Source organism: Oncorhynchus kisutch, linkage group LG25 (genome assembly GCF_002021735.2).
Source record: "Oncorhynchus kisutch isolate 150728-3 linkage group LG25, Okis_V2, whole genome shotgun sequence".
Lineage (NCBI taxonomy): Eukaryota > Metazoa > Chordata > Actinopteri > Salmoniformes > Salmonidae > Oncorhynchus > Oncorhynchus kisutch.
Window position 1 is genome coordinate 26,410,866 of NC_034198.2, and position 27,881 is coordinate 26,438,746.

The window sequence follows — 27,881 nt, forward strand, 5'->3', positions numbered from 1 at the left end:
ATGAACGCTCAAAACTTTGTTTCAAGCACCTTTTTGTTAGGTTTTTTATTGGTAAACTGAGCACATTGTGAAAAATGAACATCAGTCCATGGAAAGTGCCCATATCTCATGCACCAGATATATCCTTAAAGTGATCTGTGATTATTGTTCACATTTACTCCACAGTATGAAATGAATCAAGTGATCCAGCGACACCCTGAACACGACTGAACCTTTGAATGTGTATAATTTGTTAAGTGTTTATGAGTTTTTAGTACACTATTGACACATCACATAATTCACAACCCTTTGGACAACCCTCCCGGTGTAGGATCATGAACGGTGCAGGAGTTGTCTTTCTTACAAAAAAGTTTATTTTGTCACTCGAGCAACAGGCATTGTTGTTTACATTCAGAACACTGGGGCTGAACATGCTGCGGAGTGAGGTAGGTGTTGGTGGTCTCAGATAGTCTTTTGCTCTGGAAGTTCGTGGGTTTCAGAAGTTGTTGTGTCCTCCTGGCTCTGATCTGCGACCTGTGTGCAGCCTTTGTCACTTGAAGGCTTGTTGTCTTTCGCGCCATTGGGAGTGTTGGAGTAGGTTGCATCTATACTCTCGTAGGGCTCTGATGTCCACTGGGAGCACCATAGAAAAGATAGAAAATTCTTAATTCATTCAGAATTATTTCATTACATTTATTTAATACAATCTGAAATCTGATGCATTGTACCAACTAAAAAGCTCATTTAGTTTAATTTGAATTTGACTTATTTAAAGGTTCTGTGTCCTCAATCAACTGTTGACATTAAATGCTAACATAGGTAACCACAACATAGTTAAACGTTAATAAATGCTACTAAATATGTTATCGGGCTGTAGCTTCTACCTGTGTGGCTCGGCTAGTGGACCGGCAGGAGGGTCCACCCATGGCGATGTTGACGCTGCTGGACGACTGCGTGTCCGTGGTGTTGCCCCCCTCGGCCGCCGACAAGCCGGAAATGACCAGACCACTGGAGAAGCTCCTCTTGCCGAACAGCAGGCTGAGGGTGGAGCTGGAGGAGGACACCTGACTTGAACGGTGGTGGGCTGCAGCCTGGAGCTGGGAGCTCAGTTGGCCCCCGGCCGTGGAGAGCCGCGGCACCTGGGAGAAGATGGAGGCGATGGAGGTGTTGAAGGACAGCTGGCTATTGGAGAGGCGCTGCACCAGGCCGTTGGCAGAAGCTGACACCTGCTGGCTGTCCAGGATGGGCCCTGACTGGCTGGTGACTGGAGGCCGCTGGCTCTGGGGCTGCACTGAGCGGCTCCGGTACTCTCTTCTGGCTGGATGGATGCACATAAAGACAAGAAGACACAGTCAGTGTCAGAACCTAACATGGCAGAACCCTGAACATAGATGTCAGAACCTAACATGGCAGAACCCTGAACATAGATGTCAGAACCTAACATGGCAGAACCATGAACATAGCTGTCAGAACCTAACATGGCAGAACCCTGAACATAGCTGTCAGAACCTAACATGGCAGAACCCTGAACATAGCTGTCAGAACCTAACATGGCAGAACCCTGAACATGGCTGTCAGAACCTAACATGGCAGAACCCTGAACATAGCTGTCAGAACCTAACATGGCAGAACCCTGAACATGGCTGTCAGAACCTAACATGGCAGAACCCTGAACATGGCTGTCAGAACCATGAACATAGATGTCAGAACCTAACATGGCAGAACCATGAACATAGCTGTCAGAACCTAACATGGCAGAGCCCTGAACATGGCTGTCAGAACCTAACATGGCAGAACCCTGAACATGGCTGTCAGAACCTAACATGGCAGAACCCTGAACATGGCTGTCAGAACCTAACATGGCAGAACACTGAACATGGCTGTCAGAACCTAACATGGCAGAACACTGAACATAGCTGTCAGAACCTAACATGGCAGAACCATGAACATAGCTGTCAGAACCTAACATGGCAGAACCCTGAACATAGCTGTCAGAACCTAACATGGCAGAACCCTGAACATGGCTGTCAGAACCTAACATGGCAGAACCATGAACATAGCTGTGCAAGACACATCAATGTACTCTACTTAGATGTGTAATGCTTTCATGGTAAGGAAACCAATATGTAAATGAGTAACTTGGGTGAACCATCCCTTTAAACTTATCATATATTGCATTTGTTGAGCATACGTGTGCATCTCCAGTAGAGAAAATCTGGTGAACCAAACCTGCAGCGTGCTGCCTATTGGCGTGAGAGGTCCTGTTGGGCCTGGCCTGGTAAAGACTCAGGCTCTGGGAGGTGATGGAGTTTGGGTTGTGGCTCAGAGAAGAGGAGCCCCCTGCACAGTCCACATCCTCCATGTTCACACCACTGTTACAACTGGTCAGGTTATCCTTCCGCACCCTGCAACACACACACACACACACACACAGTAGCCCTATGTTACCTTTATATGCCGTCCGACAGCTCTATTAAAATGTTGTTTAACTCAAGGGCAATGAATCTGGATTGATAATGTCAATCGAAAGCATGGACCTATAAAAAGCTTACACAGTGCAGCTGTGCCTCCACCCAATAAACACTCTAAACATAAAAAGTTCCATTAGCCTAACAGAAGATGCTAATGGTCAGTTAGTTATTTCAATCTCTCTGGATGCAGCCAAACATGTCGCAGCACTTTAGCCCTATAGGTTTTGGAAAGAGTGGTGCTGTCACAGCAGAAACGTCCCTGATTGGATTCCATCCATAGGGGAGCAGAGCTCTAGCAGACTGGCTGATAAAGGATACCCTTCTGTTTCCCCTTGGCAGCAAGCACTCACCGCAGCCACTTGGAGAAGAGCCAGGTCCTGATGCTGTCCAGGCTGAGAGGGCCGCCCCAGATGCTCCTCAGCTGCTTGTGGGTGCCCATGTAGGAGGTGGTGAGGGGGGACACGTACATGGGGTAGCCCAGTGGCTGGTCGCACGACGAGTTGATCATGTTTCGCAGGGCCTGCTTGGAGTTCTGGATGCTGCCTCGCTCTGGGTTGCGGTTGCGCAAGAACACCAGCTCCTGCTGCTGGCCAGCCCACAGACCCCTTACACACTCCTTATTGATCTAGAAGAGAGGAGAGGATGAAGAGGGTAGTATTACTGACATCTGAATACACATGACAGTCCAAATCCATACTTATTTGATTTAAATCACCATTTTAATCAACTATGATACTATGATTAAATCATGACTTCAATCTACTGGCGATGGCAGAGAGAGGGATCAGGGTAGTACTATTGACACCTGAAAACACATCACACACCTTGTCCAATTCCACATTTTTTTACTCTGATTAAATCACAATTTTAATCAATTGGATATGGCAGATCCATTTGGATAAAGTTTCTTTACTTCATTAACCAAACCAACAACTCGTCTACCCCACACTGCACACTCTAAACTCTATTAATATACAGTGCCTTGTGAAAATATTCACAGCACTTGACCTTTTCTATATTTTGTGTTTCAGACTGAATTTAAAATTGATTAAATTTAGGGTGTCACTGGCCTACACACAATACCCCATAATGTCAAAGTTGAATTATGTTTTTACAAATTAATTAAAAATGAAAAGCTGAAATGTCTTAGGTCAATAAGTATTCAACCCCTTTGTTATGGCAAGCCTGAATATGTTCAGGAGTAAGCATTTGCCTAACAAGTTACATAATAAGTTGCATGGACTCACTCTGTGTTCAATAATAGTGTAACATGATCTCTGTACCCCACTTATACAATTATCTGTAAGGTCCCTCAGTCGAGCAGTACATTTCAAATACAGATTCAACCACAAAGACCAGGGAGGTTTTTAAGGGCACTTGGTAGATGGGTAATAATAGAAAAAGTAGAAATTGAATATCCCTTTGAGCATGGTGAAGTTATTAATTACACTTTGGATGGTGTATCAATACACCCAGCCACAACAAAGGTACAGACAGGACTCAGATGCCAGAGAGAAAAGAAACCGTTCAGGGATTTCACCATGAGGCCAATGGTGACTTTAAAACAGTTAGAGTTGAATGGTTGTGATAGGAGAACACTGAAGATGGATCAACAACATTGTAGTTAATCCACAATACTAACCTAATTGACAGAGTGAAAAGAAGGAAGCCTGTACAAAATACACAAATTCCAAAACATGCATCCTGTTTGCAACAAGGCACTAAAGTAATACTGCAAAAAATTTGGCAAAGCAATTTCCTTTTGTCTTGAATACAAAGTGTTATGTTTTTGCCAAATCCAATACAACACATTACTGAGTACCACTTTCCATATTTTCAAGCATAGTGGTAGCTGCATCATGTTATGTGTATGCTTGAAATCATTAAGGACTGAGGAGTTTTTCAGGATAAAAAAGCTTTCCACCAGACACTGGGAGATTAATTCACCTTTCAGCAGGACAATAACCAAAAACACAAGGCCAAATCTACACTGGAGTTGCTTACCAAGAAGAGTGAATGTTCCTGAGAAGCTGAGTTACAGTTTTGACTTAATCTGCTTGAAAGTCTATGTCAAGACCTGAAAATGGTTGTCTAGCAATGATTATCAACCAATCAACCAGGTGTGGAGAGCTATTAGAGCCATACCCAGAAAGGCTCACAGGTGTATTTGCTATCAAAGGTGATTCTAACATGTATTGACTCAGGGGGTTGAATACTTATCTAATCAAGATATACTAGTATGTTTTTCTTCATATTTTTTTTAAAATATATTTTTTAATACATATTTTATAATTTTTCTAAAACTGTGACATTAGAGTATTTTGGGTAGATTGTTGACAAGAAAATACAATTAAATACATTTGAATCCCACTTTGTAACACCATAAAATGTGAAAAAAGTCAAGGGGTGTGAATACTTTTTGAAGGAACATCAGTGTAACTTCATCTCATGTTCCAGACAGCTTCACACAGCTTGAATAGACAGCAATGCTGAATAATTCCAGTTTGAACTATAATACCATAGGCATTTCTATAGATCTGAAAGGACTGGATAGATGTAAGCAATATCGTAATAGCTTCATCTTGCCTATTGGTTGGTAGAAAAACTGCCATATTGCTTACTTTATACACTCCTCACTGATCTACAGAAGTGGCTACAGAATAGGGGCTTGGAATTCATCATGTGTTCAGCACAACTGTTCATTCCAATCTGGGGTGAAGTTTTTTAACCATTGGTGGGGAAAATGCAAAACTGACCCAAGATCAGTGTCTAGGGGCATCTACACCCTACACCATTCATCCCACACCCACCTTAATGACCTTGAAGCTGAGGTGGCGTTTGTAGAGCATGATGATCTTGTACTCGTCCGTGCCGTCATCCACCATGTGTCTCAGTGTGAGAAGAGTGTCCCGGCTGGACAGAACCGCCTTCCTCCAGGCTGGGTCACTTTCATGGCAGATCACCAGACTGGTCTTGTAGTTACTAATGGCCTCGTACAAGATGGCTGGCTCCTCGGTCTCCTCCAGACATGTGAAGTGGTCCTGAGAACAACCAAGGAACAGAGCAGTAAGTAGAACCGCCATAAGTAAAAGCTTTATTTCAGGGATTTACTGAACCACTTAAAGGACAGGATTCAATTAACAGAGCATTGTCGAAAACTTTTATAGCGCAATTTGCACTGGAGCCGACATCCGTCGCTTTTACCCGTGAATTGCTCCTTTTAAAGGCAATTTCTCTTGACATTTGTGGGAATCACATTCACAGTAAACGCTGCAGATGTCAGCTCAAGGGTAAATAACCTTTAAAAGCAAAGTGCAGTCAGTGCACTTATCGACAATGCGCCTTTGATTGCATCCTGGCCTAAATAAATCAATCTTTGCAGCTCTACTGTAAAGTGCCTTCAGAAAGTATTCACATCCCTAGACTTTTTCCACATTTTGTTGTGTTACAAAGTGGGATAGAAATTGATTTAATTTAATGTTTTTGTCAAGAATCTACACAAAATATTCTATAATGTTAAAGTGGAAGAAAATTCAAACATTTGTATAAAAAAATATATATATGAAAAATGAATTAGATATAAGTATTCAACACCCTGAGTCAATAGAGTGGCACAGTGGTCTAAGACACTGCATCTCAATGCAAGAGGCATCAATGCAGTACCTGGTTTCGAATCCAGGCTGCATCACATCTGGCCGTGATTGGGAGTCCCATAGGGTGGCGCACAATTGGCCCAGCGTCGTCCGGGGTAGGCCATCATTGTAAATAAGAATTTGTTCTTTACTGACTTGCCTGGTTAAATATATATATATTTTAATAGACGTTAGAATCACCTTTGGCAGGGATTACAGCTGCGAGTAAGTCTCTAAGAGCTTTCCACACATGGATTGTGCAACATTTGCCCATTATTATTTTCAAAATTCTTCAATCTTTGTCATATTGGTTGTTGATCATTGCTAGACAACCATGTTCAGGTCTTAGATTTTCAAGTAGATTTAAGTAAAAACTAACTCGGCCACTCAGTAACAAGAAACTCCAGTGTAGATTTGGTGCTTAGCGCCATTCCGTCTTTTTTATCCTGAAAAACTCCCCAGTCCTTAACGATTACCAGAATACCCATAACATGATGCAGCCACACTATGCTTGAAAAAAGGTACTCAGTATGTTGTACTAGATTTGCCAAAAACATAACAGTTTGTATTTAGGACAAACAGGATGCATGTTTTGGAATATTTTTTATTCTGTACAGGCTTCCTTCTTTACATTTGGGTTAGTAATGTGGAGTAACTACAATGTTGTTGATCAATCCTCAGTGTTCTCCTATCGCAGCCATTAAACTCTGTAACAATTTTCAATTCACTCATCATGAGCAGTTTCCTTCCTCTGTGGCAACTGAGTTAGGGAGGACGCCTTTATCTTTGTAGTGACTGGGTGTATTGATTCACCATCCAAAGTGTAATTAATAACTTCACCATGCTCAAAGGGATATATAAATATATATTTTTTAATAATCTACAAATAGGTACCCTTCTTTGCGAGGCATTGGAAATTCTCTTTGGTCTTTGTGGTTGAATCTGTGTTTGAAATTCACTGCTCAACTGAGGGACCTTTATAGACCATTGTATGTGTGGGGTCCAGAGATGAGGTAGTCATTAAAAAAATCATGTTTAACACTATTAGTGCACACAGTCCATGCAACTTATTATGTGACTTGCTAAGCACATTTTTACTCCTGAACATATAGGCTTGCCATAACAAAGGAGTTGAATACTTACTGACTCGAGACATTTACGCTTTTCATTTTTAATTAATTTGTAGACATTTGTAAAAACATAATTCCATGTTGACATTATGGGGTATTATGTGTAGGCCATTTAATCCATTTTAAAATTCAGTTTAACTAAACATTTGGAACAAGTAAAGGGGTGTGAATACTTTCTGAAGGCACTGTACAGCAAGATACCATGGTTAATAGAGACATGTACAGTCCACTGAGAATGCACAGGAAGAGTTTAAGGTTAAATGTACAGTCACCTACATATTCTACTTCAATAAGGGAACAAGAGAGCAAATGTTATTGTCTTCAAGATAGGCTATTGTGAATACCTGATGGAGCTTGAGACTCATCCTCACACCTGGGGCCACCACTTTCTGCAGCAGATCCATATCCGTGAACACCCACTCATCTTTAGTGGCGATACGGAAGTCTCCTTTGAACAGAGTGTTGAACCCATACAAGAAGGACTCCAAACTGAGTTAGAGAGACAGAAAGGGAGCATTGTCTTTTTTAATCACATTACAGCAAACACATTACAACAAACAGAGGGTTAGAGTTTAAAGAGACTTGCGTACCACTGTGATACTACAGTGTATTTGTACAGTTGAAGTTGGAAGTTTACATACACTTAGGTTGGAGTCATTAAAACTTGTTTTTCAACAACTCTACAATTTTCTTGTTAACAAACTATAGTTTTGGCATGTCGGTTAGGACATCTACTTTGTGCATGACACAAGTCATTTTTCCAACAATTGTTTACAGACAGATTATTTCACTGTATCACAATTCCAATGAGTCAGAAGTTAACATACACTAAGTTGACTTTGCCTTTAAACAGTTTGGAAAATTCCAGAAAATGATGTCAAGGCTTTAGAAGCTTCTGATATATTATGTCAATTAGCCTGAGTCAATTGGAGGTGTACCTGTGGATGTATTTCAAGGCCTACCTTCAAACAAAGTGCCTCTTTGCTTGACATCATGGGAAAATCAAAAGAAATCAGCCAAGACCTCAGAAAAATAATTGTAGGCCTCCACAAGTCTGGTTCATCCTTGGGAGCAATTTCCAAATGCCTGAAGGTACCACATTCATATGTACAAACAATAGTACGCAAGTACCATGGGACCACTCAGCCGTCATACTGCTCAGGAAGGAGACGCGTTCTGTCTCCTAGAGATGAACGTACTTTGGTGCGAAAAGTGCAAATCAATCCCAGAACAACAGCTATGAACCTTGTGAAGATGCTGGAGAAAACAGGTACAAAAGTATCTATATCAAGGTATTGGAGTGGCCATTACAAAGCTCTGACCTCAGTCCTATAGAACATTTGTGGGCAGAACTGAAAAAGCGTGGGCGAGCAAGAAGGCCTACAAACCTGACTCGGTTACATCAGCTCTGTCAGGAGGAATGGGCCAAAATTCACCCAACTTATTGTGGAAGGCTATCCAAAACGTTTGACCCAAGTTAAACAATTTAAAGGCAATGCTACCAAATACTAATTGAGTGTATGTAAACTTCTGACCCACTGGGAATTTGATGGAAAAAATAAAAGCTGAAATAAATCATTCTCTCTTCTATTATTCTGACATTTCACATTCTTAAAATAAAGTGGTGATCCTAACTGACCTAAGACAGGGAATTTTTACACGGATGAAATGTCAAGAATTGTGAAAAACTGAGTTTATATGTATTTGGCAAAGGTGTATGTAAACTTCCATCTTCAACTGTTTCGGTTTCTATCTTCCTGGGGTCCCAACACATTAAGGCTCTTACATCACACATAAAACAAAAGATAAAACAGTACATCATATAACATTAATACACCACTACATATCTACAACACAAAATGTATAAAACCCCCAGACAACAACATTACAATGTACGTGTGTAGGGTGCGTGTGTCTGTACCTGTGTGTGTGTGTGTATATCTCTTCACAGTCCCCGCTGTTCCATAACGTGTATTTTTTATCTGTTTTTTAAATCTGATTCTATTACTTGCATCTGTTACCTGATGTGGAATATACTAGTTCCATGTAGTCATGGCTCTATGTAGTACTGTGTACCTCCCATAGTCTGTTCTGGACTTGGGGACTGTGAAGAGACCTCTGGTGACATGTCTTGTGGGGTATGCATGGGTGTCTGAGCTGGGTGCTAGTAGTTTAAACAGATGCATTCAGCATGTCAATACTTCTTACAAAAACAAGTAGCGATGAAGTCAATCTCTTCTCCACTTTAATGTTAGCTCTCCGTGTACATTTAAGCGCCAGCCGTACTGCCCTGTTCTGAGTCAATTGTAATTTACCGAGGTCCCTCTTTGTGGCACCTGACCACACGAGAGCCATAGCTGCCCCCTTTCGGAATCTCAATGGAACTACAGCTTAGTGTAGATTGATGTGTTTTTACCATCCATGAGTAGAGGCTGAATCTCAATGGAACTACAGCTCAGTGTAGATTGATGTGTTTTTACCGTCCATGCCTGGAGGCTAATAAATCCCATATTAAACATGAAAGGAATGAATATTTGACAGCTATGGAAGGTTTACCTGTTGGACATGTTGTGAGATGCAGTCCCCAAGGATCTCCTGCCCAGCACAGACAAGGCATAGCACAGAGTGACCAGAGGGGAGTCCTCGTCACAGTCCACAGGCTGGCAAAGCACAAAGGTCAAAGGTTCTCATTGCTCACATCCACTGAAATGACCAGCAGCAAGGAAACAAAACTGTATAATATGGGGTCATAATGCATGTCATGATAAGGCCCTGAAGTTTATCTTGACCACATGACCTGATCAGGAAAAATGATCTAGACTAGGGCCTGGAGTTTTTCCTGACTACATGCATGATTGTACTGTTCATTGCAATCTCACATCTCTACTTACCTCCTCCATTTTGTTGGCACAGTACTGGATCCACTCCAGATAGACGTTGCAGAAGCTGGCCCTGGTGACGCCCTGGAGGCAGTGGACGTAGTCCTCATCTATCTTAACGCTGAACACGGCCGGGTCTCTCTCTATGTGGTGCCACTTGGTGTAGGACACCAGAGCCTCCGTGATAGAGGAATCCTTGATCCACGTCTGTAGCTTCAGGGAGTGGATCAGGTAGTAGATTATGCTCTAGAGGTGAAACAAGAGGGCATAATAACAGAAGATTGATGATTTTATGGTCTACTCCCTTTTGCCTGCATAAGACCAAGCTCAGACTTACTATGGGATGACATTTATTTAACTGCTTATGAAATAAAACCGGTAATGAATTACAAAGATGCTGAAAGTAAATAAAAAAATTTAAAAAAATGAATATAATTGAGCAATAAGGCCTGAGGGGGAGTGGCATATAGTCAATAACCCACAGCTAAGGGCTGTTCATATCCACGACGCAACACAGGCCATTAGCCGTGGTATATTGGCGATATACCACAAACCCCTGAGGTGCCTTATTGCTATTATAAACTGGTTACCAACCTAATTAGAACTGTAAACAAGTAATTTGTGTCATACCCGTGGTATACGTTGTGACATACTACGGCTTTCAGCCAATCAACATTCAGGGCTCAAACCACCCAGTTTAAAATACTGCTTAGATCATAGGTTAAATTCAAATTCAAAAACCGTTATTGTCTGTTACATTTCCATAAGAAGTAAAAAGGTCTACAACCTTCAGATAGTAGGTGATGAGCAGTTTGCGCAGGTCGTACACCTGCAGCATGGTGGCAGCATTGTTCTCGCTGATGCTGTAGCCCTCCAGCAGGTACTTGGTGGTGGTGACCTCCCAGGCCAGCCATCGCAGGTTAAAGGCCGCGTTGCAGGACAGAACGTGGGGCAGGTGGCCCGGCTCACAGCAGCAACAGGCATCATCCTCCTCCACCCCCTCAGTGATGGCCTCTACCTCCCTCTGCTGGCAGTATGTACCTGGGGAGGAGGAGAAGGAGCACAGACCATCATGTTAATGGTGATTTAAAATCTGTGGTCGAGATGTAAGGTTTAGGATTATTAGAAAACAATTTCAGATAAAATTTGAATAACTTCAGAATTAAATGAAACATATCAAACATGTAACATTCAACAGTCAAGATATTTCCCATATCCGTAGAGTGTGATCAGAGAAACAGAGTATCTATGTGTATATAGATGTATATGGTTCCGGGTGTGGTTTAGTGCTCCTCACTGTGTTGCTGTATATTAGTCAGTATCTGACCTCTGAACTCCAGGCCTCGGAGCTGGAAGGTGACCAGGCCATTGCCGATCTCGATGAGGTGAACAAAGGCGTTGAGGTAGTCAGAGGCCAGGATAAAGCAGTCTCCAGAGCTGTAGTTTCCCCAGCGGCCCAGCATCAGGTCACCACACAGAGAGTGCTGCAGAGAGCGCGTCAGATACTCATAGAAGATGGAGTTCAGGTTGTTGTCGTCGCATCCTGGGGGAATAAAGGCTTATGTAAAATACACTGATTGACATGACCAACAAACCAACGTATTAACCATGAGAAGATCCTTGTAGAGTTGAGAAGTTCTAATTCAGATTATTATTTTGACGTGAATTAGGGGAAAAAACATGTTGATATTTATTCAATAAACTCAATAGGTTACCTGTCTCTTTATCAACCTGAGATACCAGTCTGCTATTAGAGTTGTCAATGCGTTTGGTGCTGCAAAATGGTACAAAACCATAGATTAGGGAGACAGTACATTCATTGAAATAAGCTAAACATGGTCTAATTCTGGTTTATAGGACCTTTTCTGTGTGTTAAATTAATTACATATATCCTCATCAATAACTCAGTGACTGGAGTAATGTTAGAGATGGAAAAGGAAGCGAGACATCTCACTCGATCCTTTTTTCTGGTTCATATACAGTCAATGAACTAAGCAGACCAGACCCAGTCGCTATCGCAATGGGAGAGACATCCCTTAAGCAGACCGGAACTGTGACCATTCTTTTCAGTGGTAAACGTCCTGAGTAAGACTTCTTTTATCCATCATCTTTAGTGGTCTCTATACTCTGCTTGTATACCCCTAGACTAGAGCACTTAGCTCAGGGTCTTTGCTATCCAGAATCCTTGGGACGTCCCTACCCCCTTGAAGTTTAAATTTTAAATGGTTAAGGTAAGGATTAAGGTTAGGGTAAGTGTAGTGGTTAGGGTTTAGGGTAAAAGGATCCAGGATAGCACTAAAACTTGGCTCAGTCAGCTGAGTGCATGACATCATCTCTGAGAAAGAAATGTCCTTATATGGACGTCAACAGGGGCTCTAGGAGGCCATATAATTCACCACTTGCATATTTTCTGAGCACATTAATAAAAACAGATGAAACAGAGGTGAGTGACTAACAATGAACTTTCACCAGATGAAAAATTATTGACAGCGACCTAACTCAATGGTTTGGTCATAGACTCAAATTGAGTCGGACGTCCCTTGTCCCCTTCTTTATTCATAATGGACTTTCCCATGTCCCATCTCTAAGGCTGAATGCCCTGGGGTGCGGCCGACACACCATGGTGCTTTAAGGGGTGCATGCATATTTCATTGTGCTTTATCTCATGCTGCGGTCGGTGAAAAGCCATTACTTGTAGTTCCTCTCCCAGAACTTGACGGGCCGTGGGTAGGAGGTGACGAAGATGGCACTGCCCAGGAAGGGGCTGAGAGGGGTGTAGAACAGAGTCGTCACAAACGTTTGCAGCAGCAACATGGCTGAATCTGAGCTGCATCATGAAGGAGAACCACCACAACCAAGGAAAATCCACCAGGTATCAATTCAATTGGAGACAACAGGTTTACCATACTCACATATCTTCTGTAAAATTTGCAGTTACATTACAGTTTCAGTCAGAGCAACGTCAAAACATATGCGGAAGCTTGTGTAGTTTCTACACATGTGAAAACCAAAGGATACGAGGCACAGCGAAGGGCTGAGCGAATGCGTGGAAGGCGCTACCCCATGCAATCTGCCACGGTGCGATATAGACCATTATGAAGTGGAGCTTGTGAAGCAGATCACTGAGCTGTCGAGGAACAAAGACCTGCTGTGAGTCACTGACAGACAGCAAAGCCAGTTATTTTTAGACCAGATCCTAAAAATAAATCCAATATAATCAAAAGTAGGAAGGCCACTCTACATACAGAGCAGCTGGCAGGTGTTTGCTGCTTCATGTAGACCCCGAAGAAAACTGTATGTTTGTTAATCAACTGTAGGGAGTTTGGGGACCGCAGTCATAGTGAGTTGTATTCCTTTCCTATCTTATTGTAGTGAGACGTCTGTCATTGGGAGTGTGTGTACCAGTCTCCGGTCACGTCGCAGACTGACCTTGTGGAAGACAATGGACATGATAAAGAAGTCCAGCAGAAAGGTCTCTGAGGCCCTGCTGCAGTCGAACTCGAAGAAGACGATAGTGAAGATGAGAGTGACGAACTGGAAGCTGGGATTGCAAAAGGAGGCGCGGAGGAGCTTCATCCCAGCAACTGTCATCAACAAGACATCACAGCTGGAGCGAGACACAGAGACCTGAGCGACTCAGGTGTACAGGCGTGACACAGCGGAGCAAAGCAGAGGGGTGACATTGAGTGGGACGGGAGCAGGGGAGACAAATGCACCAATACTAGCGAATATTGTGTATACATCACACTTTCTTCCCTAGCAAGAGAATTGACATGCAAAGTGACTGTTGTCATGATGACCAGGTTCAGATGATGACATCAAAGTGACTGACTGTCTACTAGTTAGTACATGTACATAATTCAAACTGGGTTGAAAGTGATATTTATGTGATTGATTAAGGTGCTAAGGGTTTTGTTCCACTTCCAAGATGCACAGAAGGGAGTGGTGGAGACTTTATAAACCTATGAAGAACTGTGTGTTTCTGGGTAAGGTTTCCCCAGCTGCTACATGTAACTGACAAAATAAAGGAAACGACATCATAAAGTGTCTGAATAGTGTTGGGCCACCAGAACAACTTCAATGCACGTCGGCATAGATTCTACAAGTGTCTGGAACTATATTGCAGGGATACGCCACCATTCTTCCATGAGAAATACCATAACCAGCTTTTTTGTTGATGGTGCTGGAAAATGCTGTCTCAAGCGCCGCTCCACAATCTCCTATAAGTGTTCAATTGGGTTAATTAAGCAATGAGTTAATTAAGCAATTAATATCCCATGATGTATAAAATGCTAGGCGGGCCATTATTTTAGAACTCAAAAGGAAAAGGCGCAACAGTCGCCCACCATTACATTTTTATGTTTTATTTAAGCAAGGTTAAAAGATGAACGTTTTAGCCTTCATCTGAATAAACATCAGGATTATTCTGATGAAGGCCGAAACATGAATCTTTTAACCTTGCTTAAATAAAACAAATAATGTTTAATGGTGAGCGAGTCTTGCACCTTTTCCTTTTCTATGATAAAAAAAAAATGTTGGTTGCACCTCGACTGACGTCGGTTGGTTGAGCGTCCTCCACTTCTTTCCACAGGTATTATTTTGGCTACTGTGGTTATGCCACCATAGGAGGACAATGCCTGCAGTGCACGAGTGGTCACTGAATGGTTTGATGAGCATGAAAACGATTGAAACCATATGCTGTGGCTTTCTAAATCACCAGATTTTAACAACACCTGTGTGGAAGCACCTAATTTTAATATACTTTGTAATGCTCATTTACACAAGTGTTTCCGTTATTTTGGCAGTTATCTGTACATTAAGATTTATGTTCACATTTTAAGGTAATTACGTAAGTGAGACAGAGGCAAGTTTAAAGTATTTCATAATGTCTACCTGCAAAGAGATTAACTTTACATTTCAAACTGAATGTTATACAGACTGAAAATGGTTCTTAGAAGACCTGGGTCAAATACATACACAGGTTGGCATTTATTGAGATGACTCATGTACTGAAGGCAGCTCTGCAGATTGGTCACTAGCTAGCACAACCACAAAGTCATAAAATCTGATTTTAAACTTAGCCCAAACCTGAATCACACTGCTAACCCTAATGTCTAACCCTAACCTTAAATTAAGATCAAAAAGCACATTTTTGTTTTCATGAATTTTTATGATATCGACAATTTTGACTATCTAGTGGAAACCGATCAGTTCTGCTTCCAGGGCAAGCAAGACTCATGACAATAAACGTCAACCTGCAATACATAAGTCCAATACTTGGCATAGGCTTGAATTAGTTAGCTTGGTACAATGGAATCACTGGAATAGTTCCAAAAGTACAAACCCTAAATTACACCAAGCGCACATCAAATACTTTCAAATACTTTTGCATTTGACCCAGGTCTGGGTCTTTGTTCAGGGAAAGGAGGGAGTATGTGTTTGTTATTAAAATAGGAGAAAGGTACTTACTGGATGCCTAGCTTCTTGCGGTGACTGAGTGAGAATCCATCATTGGTGAGCGCACTCAGAATGATGGCTGGGTAAACCACGTATTTCTCAAAACACAGCAGGCCCACGTACAGACGCTCAAACCACATCAACTGAGCATCATCTGGAAAATGAAATCAACTTTATTCACCACACACAAGAGCTGTTTCTTACTTTTGCAGTACTTGACAAATCCGTATAGATGAAAGCTCAGGAGATAGGTCTTCCCCAACTAACTGAACCCACATGTGTATAGAACTATAGGCTATTAAATGTAGTCTTTCATCAAATTTGTACCAGAGAGTCAGAGATGCAAAAGGTCTATAGTAGGAAAAACTGCATTGTGTCCAATTTTATTTATTTCTTTAAACAATAAAGGCAGGACTGACCTCTGGGCTCAAACTGGGAGTACTCATTGCTCTTTAGCACTGGGTGAGAGATCCAGAGCCAAGGGTGGTGCTTCCGTAACTGGGGTACAAGATAGTGGGTGACAAAGCCCACTGTCCCTGCCAGCGCATACAGTACTATGGTCACAAAGGGCTGTGGAGAGAAAGGAAGAGAGAGAGAGAAAGAGAGAGAAAGAGAGAGAGAGAAAGATATATATATATATATAGAGAGAGAGAGAGAGAGAGGAATAGAGAGAGAAATATATATATAGCGGGAGGGAGAGAGAAAAGGGGATAGAGAGGGAGAGAGAAAAGGGGAGAAAAAGGATAGAGAAAAGGGATAGAAAGGGATAGAGAGAGAGAGAAAGGGAGAGAAAGGGATAGAGGGAGAGAAAGGGATATAGGGAGAGAAAGGGATAGAGGGAGAGAAAATGAGAGAGGGAGAGAAAGAGAGAGAGAAAGGGATAAAGGGAGAGAAAGGGATAGAGAGGGAGAGAAAGGGATAGAGAGAGAGAAAGGGATAGAAAGGGATAGAGGGAGAGAAAGGGATAGAGGGAGAGAAAGGGATAGAGGGAGAGAAAGAGAGAGAGGGGTAGGGGGAGAGAGAGGGAGAGAAAGGGATAGGAAGGGATAAAGAGGGAGAGATGGAGAGAAAAGGGGGTTGATTGAATACTGAACCTATCAGATAACATTTTATTTACGACACCACAGTAATTATTTACTGATGAGACAACATTGCTTTATGACACAAACAACATTTATGACATCGTTTAGGGATGGTGTTTGGATGTAGGTAACCCACCTTTAGGGACAGGAAGACAGTGCTTGAAGTTATAGCAAAAGTTAAAATGTAGGCAATGGAGCAGACCACAAGATCTGAAAGAAGAATCTCCTTCTGCAAATGCAAAAGCAAATCATACAATATCACAATTGCGGAATATAATGTGTTAAAGTCAAAATTTTGTCCTGAAACAAAAACAGAGGACAGCAGTTGAGTGGAAGTGGAGGAAACAATGCAAGTCTCTGACTTACCACTGAATTCATGAGCTTCTCTGGAAGAGGATCCTTGATGTCTTCTGAGTCTTCACCCTCTTCCTCACTGTCCACAAGAGTGGGCATCAGTTTGGACTTGATCAGAGACCTGTATGTACACAAAAAAAGGGGAATATCTTAGCACTAACAACTCTCATACAGTCAGCATGTTAGCAGGCATAACAATAGGAGCAGAAAAGCAGGCGGCTTACATCAGCACAGTCGGATCACTGCTCTGCCCACTCAGATGATAGGAGAGAACCACCAGCAAGCCACAGAACCCAGAGAACAAGGCTGGGGTATGCTGTTCATCCCAGGGCTCCTTTAGAACAGAATAGAAATATTGATTATTGTACAGTTTCATGCTCGACTAAACTGCCTCTGCAGCAACAAACTGTTCCGGCGCAGTGCAAAACATATCCTTCATGTAATCATACACACATCTTTACTCAATAAGGAATTCCTTCCTACCTTCAGAGCTCCAAAACAGAAACCGTACAGCAAAGACAATGCTGTCAGACTACGGAATATGCTGTACACTGCTGAGTGGAGTCCAGTTGCAGCTGACAAAGGAAGTGGAAACACAGGAATCAGGTTAAGGACTAAGTTTATGGTGGTACAGTATACATTCAGTTCATAATTATGAAGGTCAAGCCAAACAGAAAAGAGAGTGCTACTCACCTGTTCCACCAAAGAAATGAATGTCTATTTGTTCGAGCAGGTAAATCATAAAGGTGTTGATTTGTGGGAACAGGCCAACGAGAAATGTGATAGGAAAGCAGTAAGTGATGCCTGTCGAATATAGAACAGACAGGACTTTAGAACTATACGTTTTTTAGAATGTCAAAATAAAACATAATCTAAAATTGTTTAATGGAGATGACTGGAAAAAGGTAAAAGTAATGATTTATGGTACGTGACTTACCCACTAAAATGTCTCTCAGGAATTTGAGAGCATCTGCTAATACTATGGTGATGCCATATACAGTGGACACAGGCAGGTCCTTCCTTCTTAACATCTGTTCCAGAATCCAAATAAGGCCACAGAAAATACAGAAATAAGCAGCCCGGCTGTAGGCAACAATCTGATTGTGTCCCTGGAAAACATCAAGAGGGGAGTGAAATGAAGCAGAGAAAGCCTTGAACAATCTAGTTTGAAAAAATGTAAAATACTAAACAACCAGTGAAAATATAAAGGTAATTGCCTAAATAAAGGAAACACCAACATAAAGTATCTCAATAGAGCGTTTGGCCAACAGAACAGCTTCAATGAATCTTGCCATAGATTCTACAGGTGTCTCGAACTCTATTGGACAGATGCGACACCATTCTTCAGTGAGAAATTCCATCATTTTATGTTTTGTTGATGGTGGTGGAAAAAACAGTCTCAGGCACCGCTCCAGAATCTCCCATAAGTGTTCAATTGGGTTGAGATCTGGTGACTGAGCCAGCCATGGCATATGGCTTACATCGTTTTCATGCTCATCAAACCATTCAGTGGCCACTCGTGTCCTGTGGATGGGGCATTGTCATCCTATGGGGGCATAGCCACAGAAGCTAAAATAATGGCCTGCCCAGCATTTTTCAACATGGCCCTAAGCATGAAGGGATGTTAATTGCTTAATTCCCTCAGGAACCACACCTGTGTGGAAGCAACTGCTTTCAATATACTTTGTATCCCTCATTTAATCAAGTGTTTCCATTATTTTGGCAGTTACTTGTATCTTCACAGTATGCCTTTAGAATATGTTCCATACAGACTCACATGTGTCGGCGAGGCTGCATCAGGTTGGACACTCTGTAATACAAACAATTTGTTCAAAGTGTTAATAACGTGATTAACTGATATACAGTCAATGACTGACAGATAAATGTGTTTCCATCAGCAATGTGTCTGATAAAAAGTACTTAGCTAAAGCTTAATTCCATTGTTACAGTGGAGTATGTGGTGGAGCATTGAAAATGGCACAGTATTATCACAGATCTGGTATCCTATCACTGATCTGAATTATGTCAACACAGATCAGCAATGGTTGTACGGTTGATTAAGCCTTATCCTTTGTTACAAAATAGATACCTTCCTTACCTTTAACAATGAGTACTGGCAGCTAGCTATGACCACGCAGAACTGGAAAACCCAGATGTCTTTGAAGCAGCCATGGTTGAGCAGGATGAATCCCAGGAAGGCCACCAGAAAGGCCAGGAACACAACTGCTATGTTCTCCACCACATCCTGGTTCCTGAGGAGAGATAGCAAAGGTCAAAGTCGAGTCTCTGTTAACTAGTTGATCAATCGCTGAGAAATGGAAAAGGAAAGATAGAATGGGAGCTTTTTCTCTTACCTGTCCAATAGCGCCAACAAGGCGAGCCGGTCATACAAGATGTTTACCCACTTCCCAGGAAAAAGCTTGAGCTTGTAGTACAGCTTACGAGAAGGCTTTTCCTGTGTGGAGGTCTCTGATGATTCATCAATTGAGTCCTCCTCCTGTCAGAGGTGGAATTCAGGTTGTAGTGTAAAATAAATCTCAATATAATTTTAATTGAACCCTTAGTCATAAAGGTTACATAACACTGACATAATAGATGTCTTAAACCGTCATGACTGTTAGTTTCAACTCATAACTGACTACACGCTGTCATGACACAGATAATGTTTAGATCAGTTATTTCATACAGCTACATTGTAAGTAATAATCATCAGTACATTTCACCCAGTGTATTTCCTGTGTGTGTGTGTTTGTGTGTGGTGTGTGAGTGTTATGAACCATACATTGTGAATTTAGCACTGAGAGGAACGATGTGCTTTGTGATGTCTGAGCCAGGCAGACAGTTTCTGTTCTGCTCACAGAGTCACTATAGTTTGATTAATGGCCAGCACTCTGATTTGCAGTGCTGAGTCGGAGCACTGCTTGGCCTTGGTTGCCTGCGTCCACTGTCTGGGATGGATAGGGGTTTATGGGTGGAGTGGAAGGGAGAGGAGAGAGGAGATGAAAGAGTGGAGGGACGGGGTGTAGTGACTTGGAAGATTTTGGGTGAGGGAAGGTGGGGAGGAATGGGTGGTGGGGGAAAAGGGATGGGGGAAAGGGGTTGAGGTTGAGGTGGGGGGGGTGTAGCCACCTGGAAGATTTCAGGGTGAGTTCTCCGAGGCCGAAGCCTGTGTGAAGGGATGATGCGGCGCTGGAAGGGGCAGTCTGTATGTCCACCCGCCAGCCCGTCCTGGCACTCTGAGTTGGAGGAAGTTGACAGGAGATCACTGGGTACACGACAAGGTTCACATGTAAAAGCCCATGACGTTTAAAAACAACTCAAATTAAACATTGTCAAATGTAATAGAACACAACAAAAACTTCATACAAATATTACATATTAAATAATTGAGGTTATAGTACCACATGTTGCCTGTGATAAGTTCAGCTCCGAGGGGTAGGTTTAGGGCTCTCTCAGCATACAGTTTACGAGGTCTGTCTCCTGGAATAGAGAGCAGACAGAACCTCACATTTAAAACACCTACCTGATATGACATAAGTGATATACATACAGTATGTTATACAATAGTTGGGCAATAATAGCACAGACAATTAACCCTTGGTTACTGTTGCAACCTCTGCCAACATTTTCCCGGGAAGCCCAATTTCCCATTGAACCACTACCCGGAATCCGCTCACAATGATCTCAAACTGTGTTTCTAATAAACAAATCCACTCACAATATTCTAAAACTGTGTTTCTAATAGACAATTAAATGAAATACAGACTACCCCTTGCTAATCAGGAAACTCTTGGGTATGTTGTGGTGGACTGTCATTACAATTGCTTTACGGGAACCTGGTAAAATTAAGTTTGTAGTGTAGCTTGCCACTGACTGGCTCTGAATTCACTGTCAGCAAGCAGTCAAAGCTATAACCACTTTTGGAGCTAACTAGTGCTCTCAAATCATATCCTGATGTTGACAGGAGATGGGAGTTAGCTAGCTAACATACATTTTGAGAAAAACTGGTTATATTAAGTGGCTAGCTAGTGTTAGCAACTTTTGGTGGTCAATGTGACTTAGAGCTAGCTAACCAGCTGAACTAAACAAAAGTATAATTTCACATTTAAAAAAATACTACAACAAGCTTTGCATTTCAAGAATCACAGTAGCAAGATACTATTCAATTATTTAGCCATTTAAACATTTATTTCTTGGCGAAAACGCTCAGTTTTCAAGCGATTTAAACAGATGCTTGTCCGATGTATCGACAGTTGATATCCTTTGAAGTGCTGCGATTTGTTGGCCAAAATTCTAGGGCGGAGATTATCGAAGGGTCAGTTCACTACGACATTATCTAGGGTTTGTAACCAGTTTGTAGACTTCAGTGAATTGATGCCACACAATAATATTTTGCACTTACTGTGGACTGTATGAAAAGTATAGGCGTCCTCCTTGTTGGTGGCCTCTGGTCTGCATATGACCTGGAGCATCGAGCTCTCTGACTGAGATGTTTGGGAGGGCAGGGAGTCGTAGTCTGGGTCTTTATCCCGGTCTGTCTGGGGACTGAGAGTAGAGGACAAACTATACAACGATTATATAAAAAAAATGCATTCATTTACAATAAAGATCAGATCAAATAACAAAATAAAGTAAATTGTGATGATGACCTTTTATATCTAAGAGACATTTGAAAAGGTTTACCTGTCTGGAGACACAATGGGGATCCGTGTTTCGGGGATGGTGTGGAGGGTGTCTGTTGTGGCCAGAGTATTGGGAGGGTTTGGCCGCTCCTGCTGGCTCTCTGTCTCTGCGTTATCCTCAATTTTTGCAGTGACATCCTCTGCAAAAGCAACACTCGTTTTCAATTTTACCAATAAAGAATGAGTAAAACACAGCTATTTGCACAACAGAGACAATAACTTCTCCCCTAAAGTCTTAACTGTCTACATGTATATCATTATTATCTGACAACCTACATATGCCTGGACTCACCTTCCTCCATGGCTCTGTCCTCCTCATTTGTCACCTCCTCTGGTGGGTTTTCAATGCCACTGGCTCCCCTGGTGCTGTTGATGGACTCCAGCAGCGACACAAACTCCACAAAGTTGGACTCGTTGGGGATCTGGCCCTCCTTGGCCTCCAGGTCTGACTTGGATGAGGTCATGGTGGTCTGTTTATTCTGTGATCTGTCAGCAATGAGGACTGCATCCTTCCCGCTGTCCATGCTCAGGCCTCGCACGTGTGTCCTGCCCCCTGGGCCGTACTTCCTGAACATAGACGGGATTCGCAGGAAGCCATCTGCATCCACATTGAGGTCCGGAGGGTCGTTCTCGTCAGGGTGGGAGTGGACATCAATGCCAGAGGAGCTGTTGTCGGCTGTGGTCAACTGGGGGCTGGGGTGTTCCAGGTCTGCCTCGTTGTACTCTAAGTCCCGGCAGTCCAGAGCGGCAGAGTCAGCGCTCATCAACTCTTTGGTGATCTGGCCGTCTGGGCTTGGGGTCTGCAGCTCAGCAGAGTCAGCCTCAGATAAGGGTTCCCCTTCATTCTCTGCACCACTCCGTTCATCATCCTCAGGTGAGTCAAAGGTGATAACAGGGATTTTGATGAGGCAGTCGCCAGCAGCCCCTCCATGGGGGTCGATGCCCATCTGTGCCTGGGCAGACTCCAGGATGCTCTGTTTGACCGACTCCTCCAGCTCCGCAGCCGTCTGGGCATCACAGCTCATGGTGATGATGATCTTGACCATGTCGTTCTCATCCAGGCGGGCTGATGGGCCAGAGTTGTCCACAAAGACAACAGCGATCTCATCTGAGCAGTATGTCTCCTCTGGCTGGTCATTCTGAGGAGGATGTGGGAGGGGGTCATCACGCTCCTGAATGACCTCTAGAGAGTTGTTGTTGGGGTCCTGTTGGAGCTGTTTCTCCTGCTTTGTCTCGTCTGTGCTTTCTTCATCACTCCCCTTGGAAGAGGGCAGTCCCTCATCAGCAATCTCCCTATCAGCCACATGCTTCTGCTCCCCCAGCAGGAGAGGGGCAGCCTGGTCAGGGTTGGGGCTAGACAGGTCCTCTGGGGAGAGCTCTTGCTCAGGCTGTAGGCTCACTCTGGGTTGTTTCTCCTTGGGGATACTGTCACTCTGGGCTGCAACAGATACATTAATGTTACAAAGAGCATATTGACCGGAATTTAGAATGCCTCATAAATGAAAGAAGAAGAAAAAACATCTCAGTCTTTACAATTTCTGCTCTTAACTAACAATAAAGAATATAGAATATACCATCCATAATTTCCAATAACCAACATTATGTGAGAATATTTATTGGAAGCTGACAACATGCTTATCTGAGCCTATTTTAAGCAATAATGTGCTGGGCTAGCATAATGAGTAGTATTATCATTTTATCACTACATCCACACAATGCATTCCAGGAAGAGCATGTTATTCTCACAGTGAGATTTGTAAATAGAAAACCCATTTCCCACTATAGGGGGGAATCAGACCAGTGTTCAAATTATAGGAGAGTACAGTACCTTCAGTATTCTTTAAGTCTTCTGATTTTGGGCACTCCTGTAAGGGCAAGAAATATGGATGATGATGAATAGAGAAATGGGGGGGGGGGGGCAGTGCTCATTCACATCTTAGCTTTAACTCAAAAATGTCTATTCCATAATATAATATAGTAGTAGAATGGAGCTCGAGGGTAGTTATAATGGCACACTAACCACACCAATCAACCCAGGGTCCGTTTCTGTCTGTTTCACTGTAACCTGGATGACTGGACTCGGCCTGTTTCTCGTCAACATTGTCATGGCAACACTGTCAGGAACCGTGCTGCTTTTCCTATTTGGAAAGATGTATAGTATGTGGCCATCTGTGGTAGTTCATTTATCAAAGGATGACATCATGTTTTTCAAGACAAAAGCACTACCCATAAGAGACATTATATTGTGCATTTGGAAAGTACTCAGACCCCTTGAATTTGTCCACATTTTGTTACGTTACAGCCTTATTCTAAAATGTATTGAAATGTTTTTTACATCAATCTACAAAGCAAAATAAAAATGTTTTTTGTAAATGTATATTTCAAAAAACAACTCAAATATCACATTTAAGTATTCAGACCCTTTACTCAGTACTTTGTTGAAGCACCTTTGGCAGCGATTACAGACTCGAGTCATCTTGGGTATGACGCTACAAGCTTGGCACACCAGTATTTGGGGAGTTTCTCCCATTCTTCTCTACAGATCCTCTCAAGCTCTGTCAGGTTGGATGGGGAGCATCGCTGCACAGCTAATTTCAAGTCTCTCCAGAGATGTTTGATAAGGTTCAAGTCCAAGATCTTGCTGGGCCACTCAAGGACATTCAGAGACTTGTCCCGAAACTACTCCTGCGTTGTCTTGGCTGTGTGCTTAGGGTTGTTGTCCTGTTGGAAGGTGAACTTTCACCTCAGTCTGAGGTCTTGAGCACTCTGGAGCAAGTTTTCATCAAGGATAGCTCTTTGATCCGTTCATCTTTCCCTTGATCCTGACTAGTCTCTCAGTCCCTGCCGCTGAAAACCTTCCCCACAGCATGATGATGCTGCCACCACCATGCTTCACCGTTGGGAAGGTGCCAGGTTTCCTCCAGACATGGCGCTTGGCATTCAGGCCAAAGAGTTCAATCTTGATTTCATCAGACCAGAGAATCTTGTTTCTCATGGTCTGAGAGTCCATTAGGTGCCTTTTGGCAAACTCCAAGCGGGCTGTCATGTGCCTTTACTGAGGAGTGGCTTCCGTAAGGCCACTCTACCATAAAGGCCTGATTGGGGGAGTGCTGCAGAGAGGGTTGTCCTTCTGGAAGGTTCACTCATCTCCACAGAGGAACTCTGGAGCTCAGTCAGTGACCATCGGGTTCTTGGTCACATCCCTGCCCAAGGACCTTCTCCCCGATTGCAGTTTGGCCGGACGGCCAGCTCTAGGAAGTGTCTTGGTGGTTCTAAACTTCTTCCATTTAAGAACGACAGAGCCCACTGTGTTCTTGTGGACCTTCAATGCTGCAGAAATGTTTGGTACCCTTCCCCAGATCTGTGCCTCGACACAATCCTGTCTCGGAACTCTACAGACAATTCCTTCGACCTCGTGGCTTGGTTTTTGCTCCGACACTCATTGTCAACTGTGGGACCTTATATAGACAGGTGTGTGCCTTTCCAAATCATGTCCAATCAATTGAATTTACCACAGGTGGAATCCAATCAAGTTGTAGAAACATCTCAAGGATGATCAATGGAAACAGGATGCACCGGAGCTCAATTTCGTGTCACATAGCAAGGAGTCTGAATACTTATGTAAATATGGTATTTCTGTTTTTTATTTTTTATATATTTGCAAAAAAATCTAAAAACCTGTTTTCCCTTCGTCATTATGGCGTATCGTGTGTAGATTGATGTGGAAAAACATAATTTAATCTAATTTAGAACAAAGCTGTAATGTAACAAAATGTGTAAAAGGTCAAGGGGTCTGAATACTTTCCGAATGGACTGTATACTTTGGATTATATTTATTATACATTTTGTTTTTATAAACAGGCTCACCTTAATTTGGCTGCAAGACATGAATCTGACGCGTTGCTTTTATTCTCTGCACCTTGGATGACATCAGAGAGACTGCTTGGGGGCACAACGTCACCTTTATCAAACATCACATGAAGGCGATAGTTGACCATCTTTATCGTGATGAAGAAGATGGTGACTGAGGTGCAGTATATACTAAGTGCCATGGTGGTGGGCGGAAGAGCCTGAGGATAGAACACACAAACTCCCTCAATATCTCAAAACACATATCCTGACAATAAAAGAATATTCCACTAAAAAATGGCAATCTTCTTCATCACAGAGTGCATCCCAACCTTTCCTCAACAATATGATAACTAGTCTCAAATTAAGTCTGAAACACAACGCCAAAGCAGCTATCTGGGGCTGCAATATTATGCTCAAACAGCCAAGAGCGACACTGAAAGAAAAACTATTGTCTGAGGATGATCTGAATGAAAAGTCAATGCTCCGACCATATAATGTAGTCATGTGGCCCCTCAGCTACATACTGAGATGAGTGAGTCATCAGAGGAATCAACCAACCTGTCAATAGAAACAAATATGTGCAATAGCCATGGTGTTCATTATGTTGAAACACAGGTATGCTATAGGCCTACATTAAATTATGAACAGTAAAACTGTGGGCTTGTGACTTGCTCTGATCTATAATTCAGAGGAACAGTCAGCCTAAGGGATGTCATACGTTTTGTGTTTAGCTCCTTGTCATCAAACCCTGAGGACCAAGTCCAAAAAATTCATAATCACACAATAACATTGTATTCAATTTGTATTTTATTTTACCTTTATTTAACTAGGCAAGTCAATTAAGAACAAATTCTTATTTAAAATTACAGCCTATTTTATTGTCAAGTAATATATCAACCAAAAACAATTAATTGACAAGAGCTATTTCTATATTATTTGTATAAAAACATATATCGATATATATTTTCTGAGAAATCAAGCGTATGGAAATTCAGGCCCTTATGAAGTGACACAATATCACATTCTGTGGTATAGGGAATAAAATAAGAACTTGAAATAGAGGACAAAACTAATCTCCTTGAAATGGGTTAGTGGTGGGACAATATTGCACCATTACATAAGAATGACAGTCCTTCATCACTTTAACATCTGCACAAATAATCAGAAGGCTTTTGGTCTTCAGAGTAGCTCATACTGTATGTCGTTTGACCTTTTTTTTATCAAGTTATTTATAGATAAACTCTGAAACAAGCGGTGTGGGTTTTTTCTTAAATTAATATTAAATGAAACTCCCTTTATTTAACCAGACAATAGGTCATATTCTGAAACATAGTAGGCCTATTCTGTACAAGAAATAGCATAGAATTCTTGAAATGAAAATACATTCAATTCCATTACGATGGAAATAAAGTGACACATTAAAGAGACCACAACCACAACATTTGGTGCCGGAATTTATTTTTTATAGGCTATCTTGACCAAATTAAACCAAACCCAAACAGCATCATTAATGACGTAGGACTACTAGCCACTAAAATAAATTGATCAAATGCAGGTGAGTGCGTGCTGTAGGCTATACTATCACATCCAAACGGGAGAGAGGTGAGGTGTGCCGCCGTTTGTCTTTGTGAACGCTGTGTTAGCTACCTACAGTCAAGTGTTACAATGCCTGGACTTTTCTGCTTTTTCATCACTGTGGCAGCCATGCGTTCCATCACTGTGCTACATACTAGCCAACGGCATGCAGAGAAAAATGCGACCATTCCATTTTCTGCCAATACAATTCATAAATAAGCGGAAATGTTTCAGTGCTGAGGATAAAAAACATATCACTGTAAATAAAAGATTAGAACGGAATGTTGCTCCAAGAGAAGCGTGTTTGTCAATGAAAAGGGCGCTTAGTGATGCGGCGCACTAAACCTTATAAGCCAACACAAGATCTGGGCCTTCGATTGAATTTATACTCACCAAATGTAGTGATAGTGGCAACATTAGAAGGAACATCCACAAATAGAGGTGACAGGAATTATTGAATGTGTTCTGGTCCGGGTCATGGTACCAACCTCCTGTCAATGATGCCCAAACCCCCTGACGCAGAGTCTGTACCAGTTGCGAGCCCATCCTCCTCAACTGCAATAGATTCGTATCACGATGGTCAAATTCATATGTAGCCCATATACTACGTTGTTACCATGTTGAAACTATAGCCCTACTGGCTCTATCAAGCTATCATTCGCAATTTACTCGCCGCATCATTTCATCCAAATGTCAGATCTCACATGGTGCGGACAGCTCTCTCTCTCATCCTCTCTTCTTCTCTACCTCCGTCCGTCTAGATGAATTATGCATATAAACCCTGGATT

General features: G+C 42.3%; 1 protein-coding gene across 3 annotated transcripts; it reads right to left on the minus strand.

Annotated features, from left to right (window-relative positions):
- Window positions 1–14: 14 nt before the first annotated feature.
- On the minus strand, window positions 15–27,881 carry pcnx2 (pecanex 2). 3 transcript variants are annotated; one of them, XM_020461146.2, is made up of 34 exons: window positions 27,487–27,881; window positions 25,534–25,736; window positions 23,687–23,804; window positions 23,495–23,531; window positions 21,959–23,104; window positions 21,668–21,806; window positions 21,387–21,547; window positions 20,386–20,464; window positions 20,114–20,249; window positions 19,339–19,481; window positions 19,083–19,236; window positions 18,762–18,794; window positions 17,922–18,093; window positions 17,678–17,788; window positions 17,468–17,559; window positions 17,209–17,318; window positions 16,997–17,105; window positions 16,767–16,859; window positions 15,968–16,118; window positions 15,561–15,702; window positions 13,521–13,698; window positions 13,110–13,218; window positions 12,784–12,913; window positions 11,807–11,865; window positions 11,419–11,634; window positions 10,879–11,132; window positions 10,104–10,337; window positions 9,769–9,872; window positions 7,557–7,701; window positions 5,261–5,491; window positions 2,801–3,075; window positions 2,209–2,384; window positions 864–1,297; window positions 15–612 (listed from the first exon to the last, which is right to left on the minus strand). In XM_020461146.2, exons 1-34 carry the CDS (start codon window positions 27,637–27,639, stop codon window positions 442–444), a joined length of 6,198 nt encoding a protein of 2,065 aa, XP_020316735.1. In that variant the 5' UTR covers window positions 27,640–27,881; the 3' UTR covers window positions 15–441. The 3 variants fall into 3 exon arrangements, with proteins under 3 accessions (XP_020316735.1, XP_031661043.1, XP_031661044.1); XM_031805183.1 differs by having other exon boundaries at window positions 21,387–21,529; window positions 27,487–27,880; XM_031805184.1 differs by lacking the exons at window positions 12,784–12,913; window positions 13,110–13,218; window positions 13,521–13,698.

Excerpts from the sequence above, each read along its gene's own strand:
- pcnx2 (XM_020461146.2), bottom strand. The coding sequence starts at position 27,639 with ATGGGCTCGCAACTGGTACAGACTCTGCGTCAGGGGGTTTGGGCATCA. Across the intron at positions 10,338-10,878 it reads TCATCACCTACTATCTGAAG|AGCATAATCTACTACCTGAT; the intron begins GTTGTAGACCTT and ends TTTCACCTCTAG. Across the intron at positions 2,385-2,800 it reads CTCTTCTCCAAGTGGCTGCG|GGTGCGGAAGGATAACCTGA; the intron begins GTGAGTGCTTGC and ends TGTGTGTTGCAG.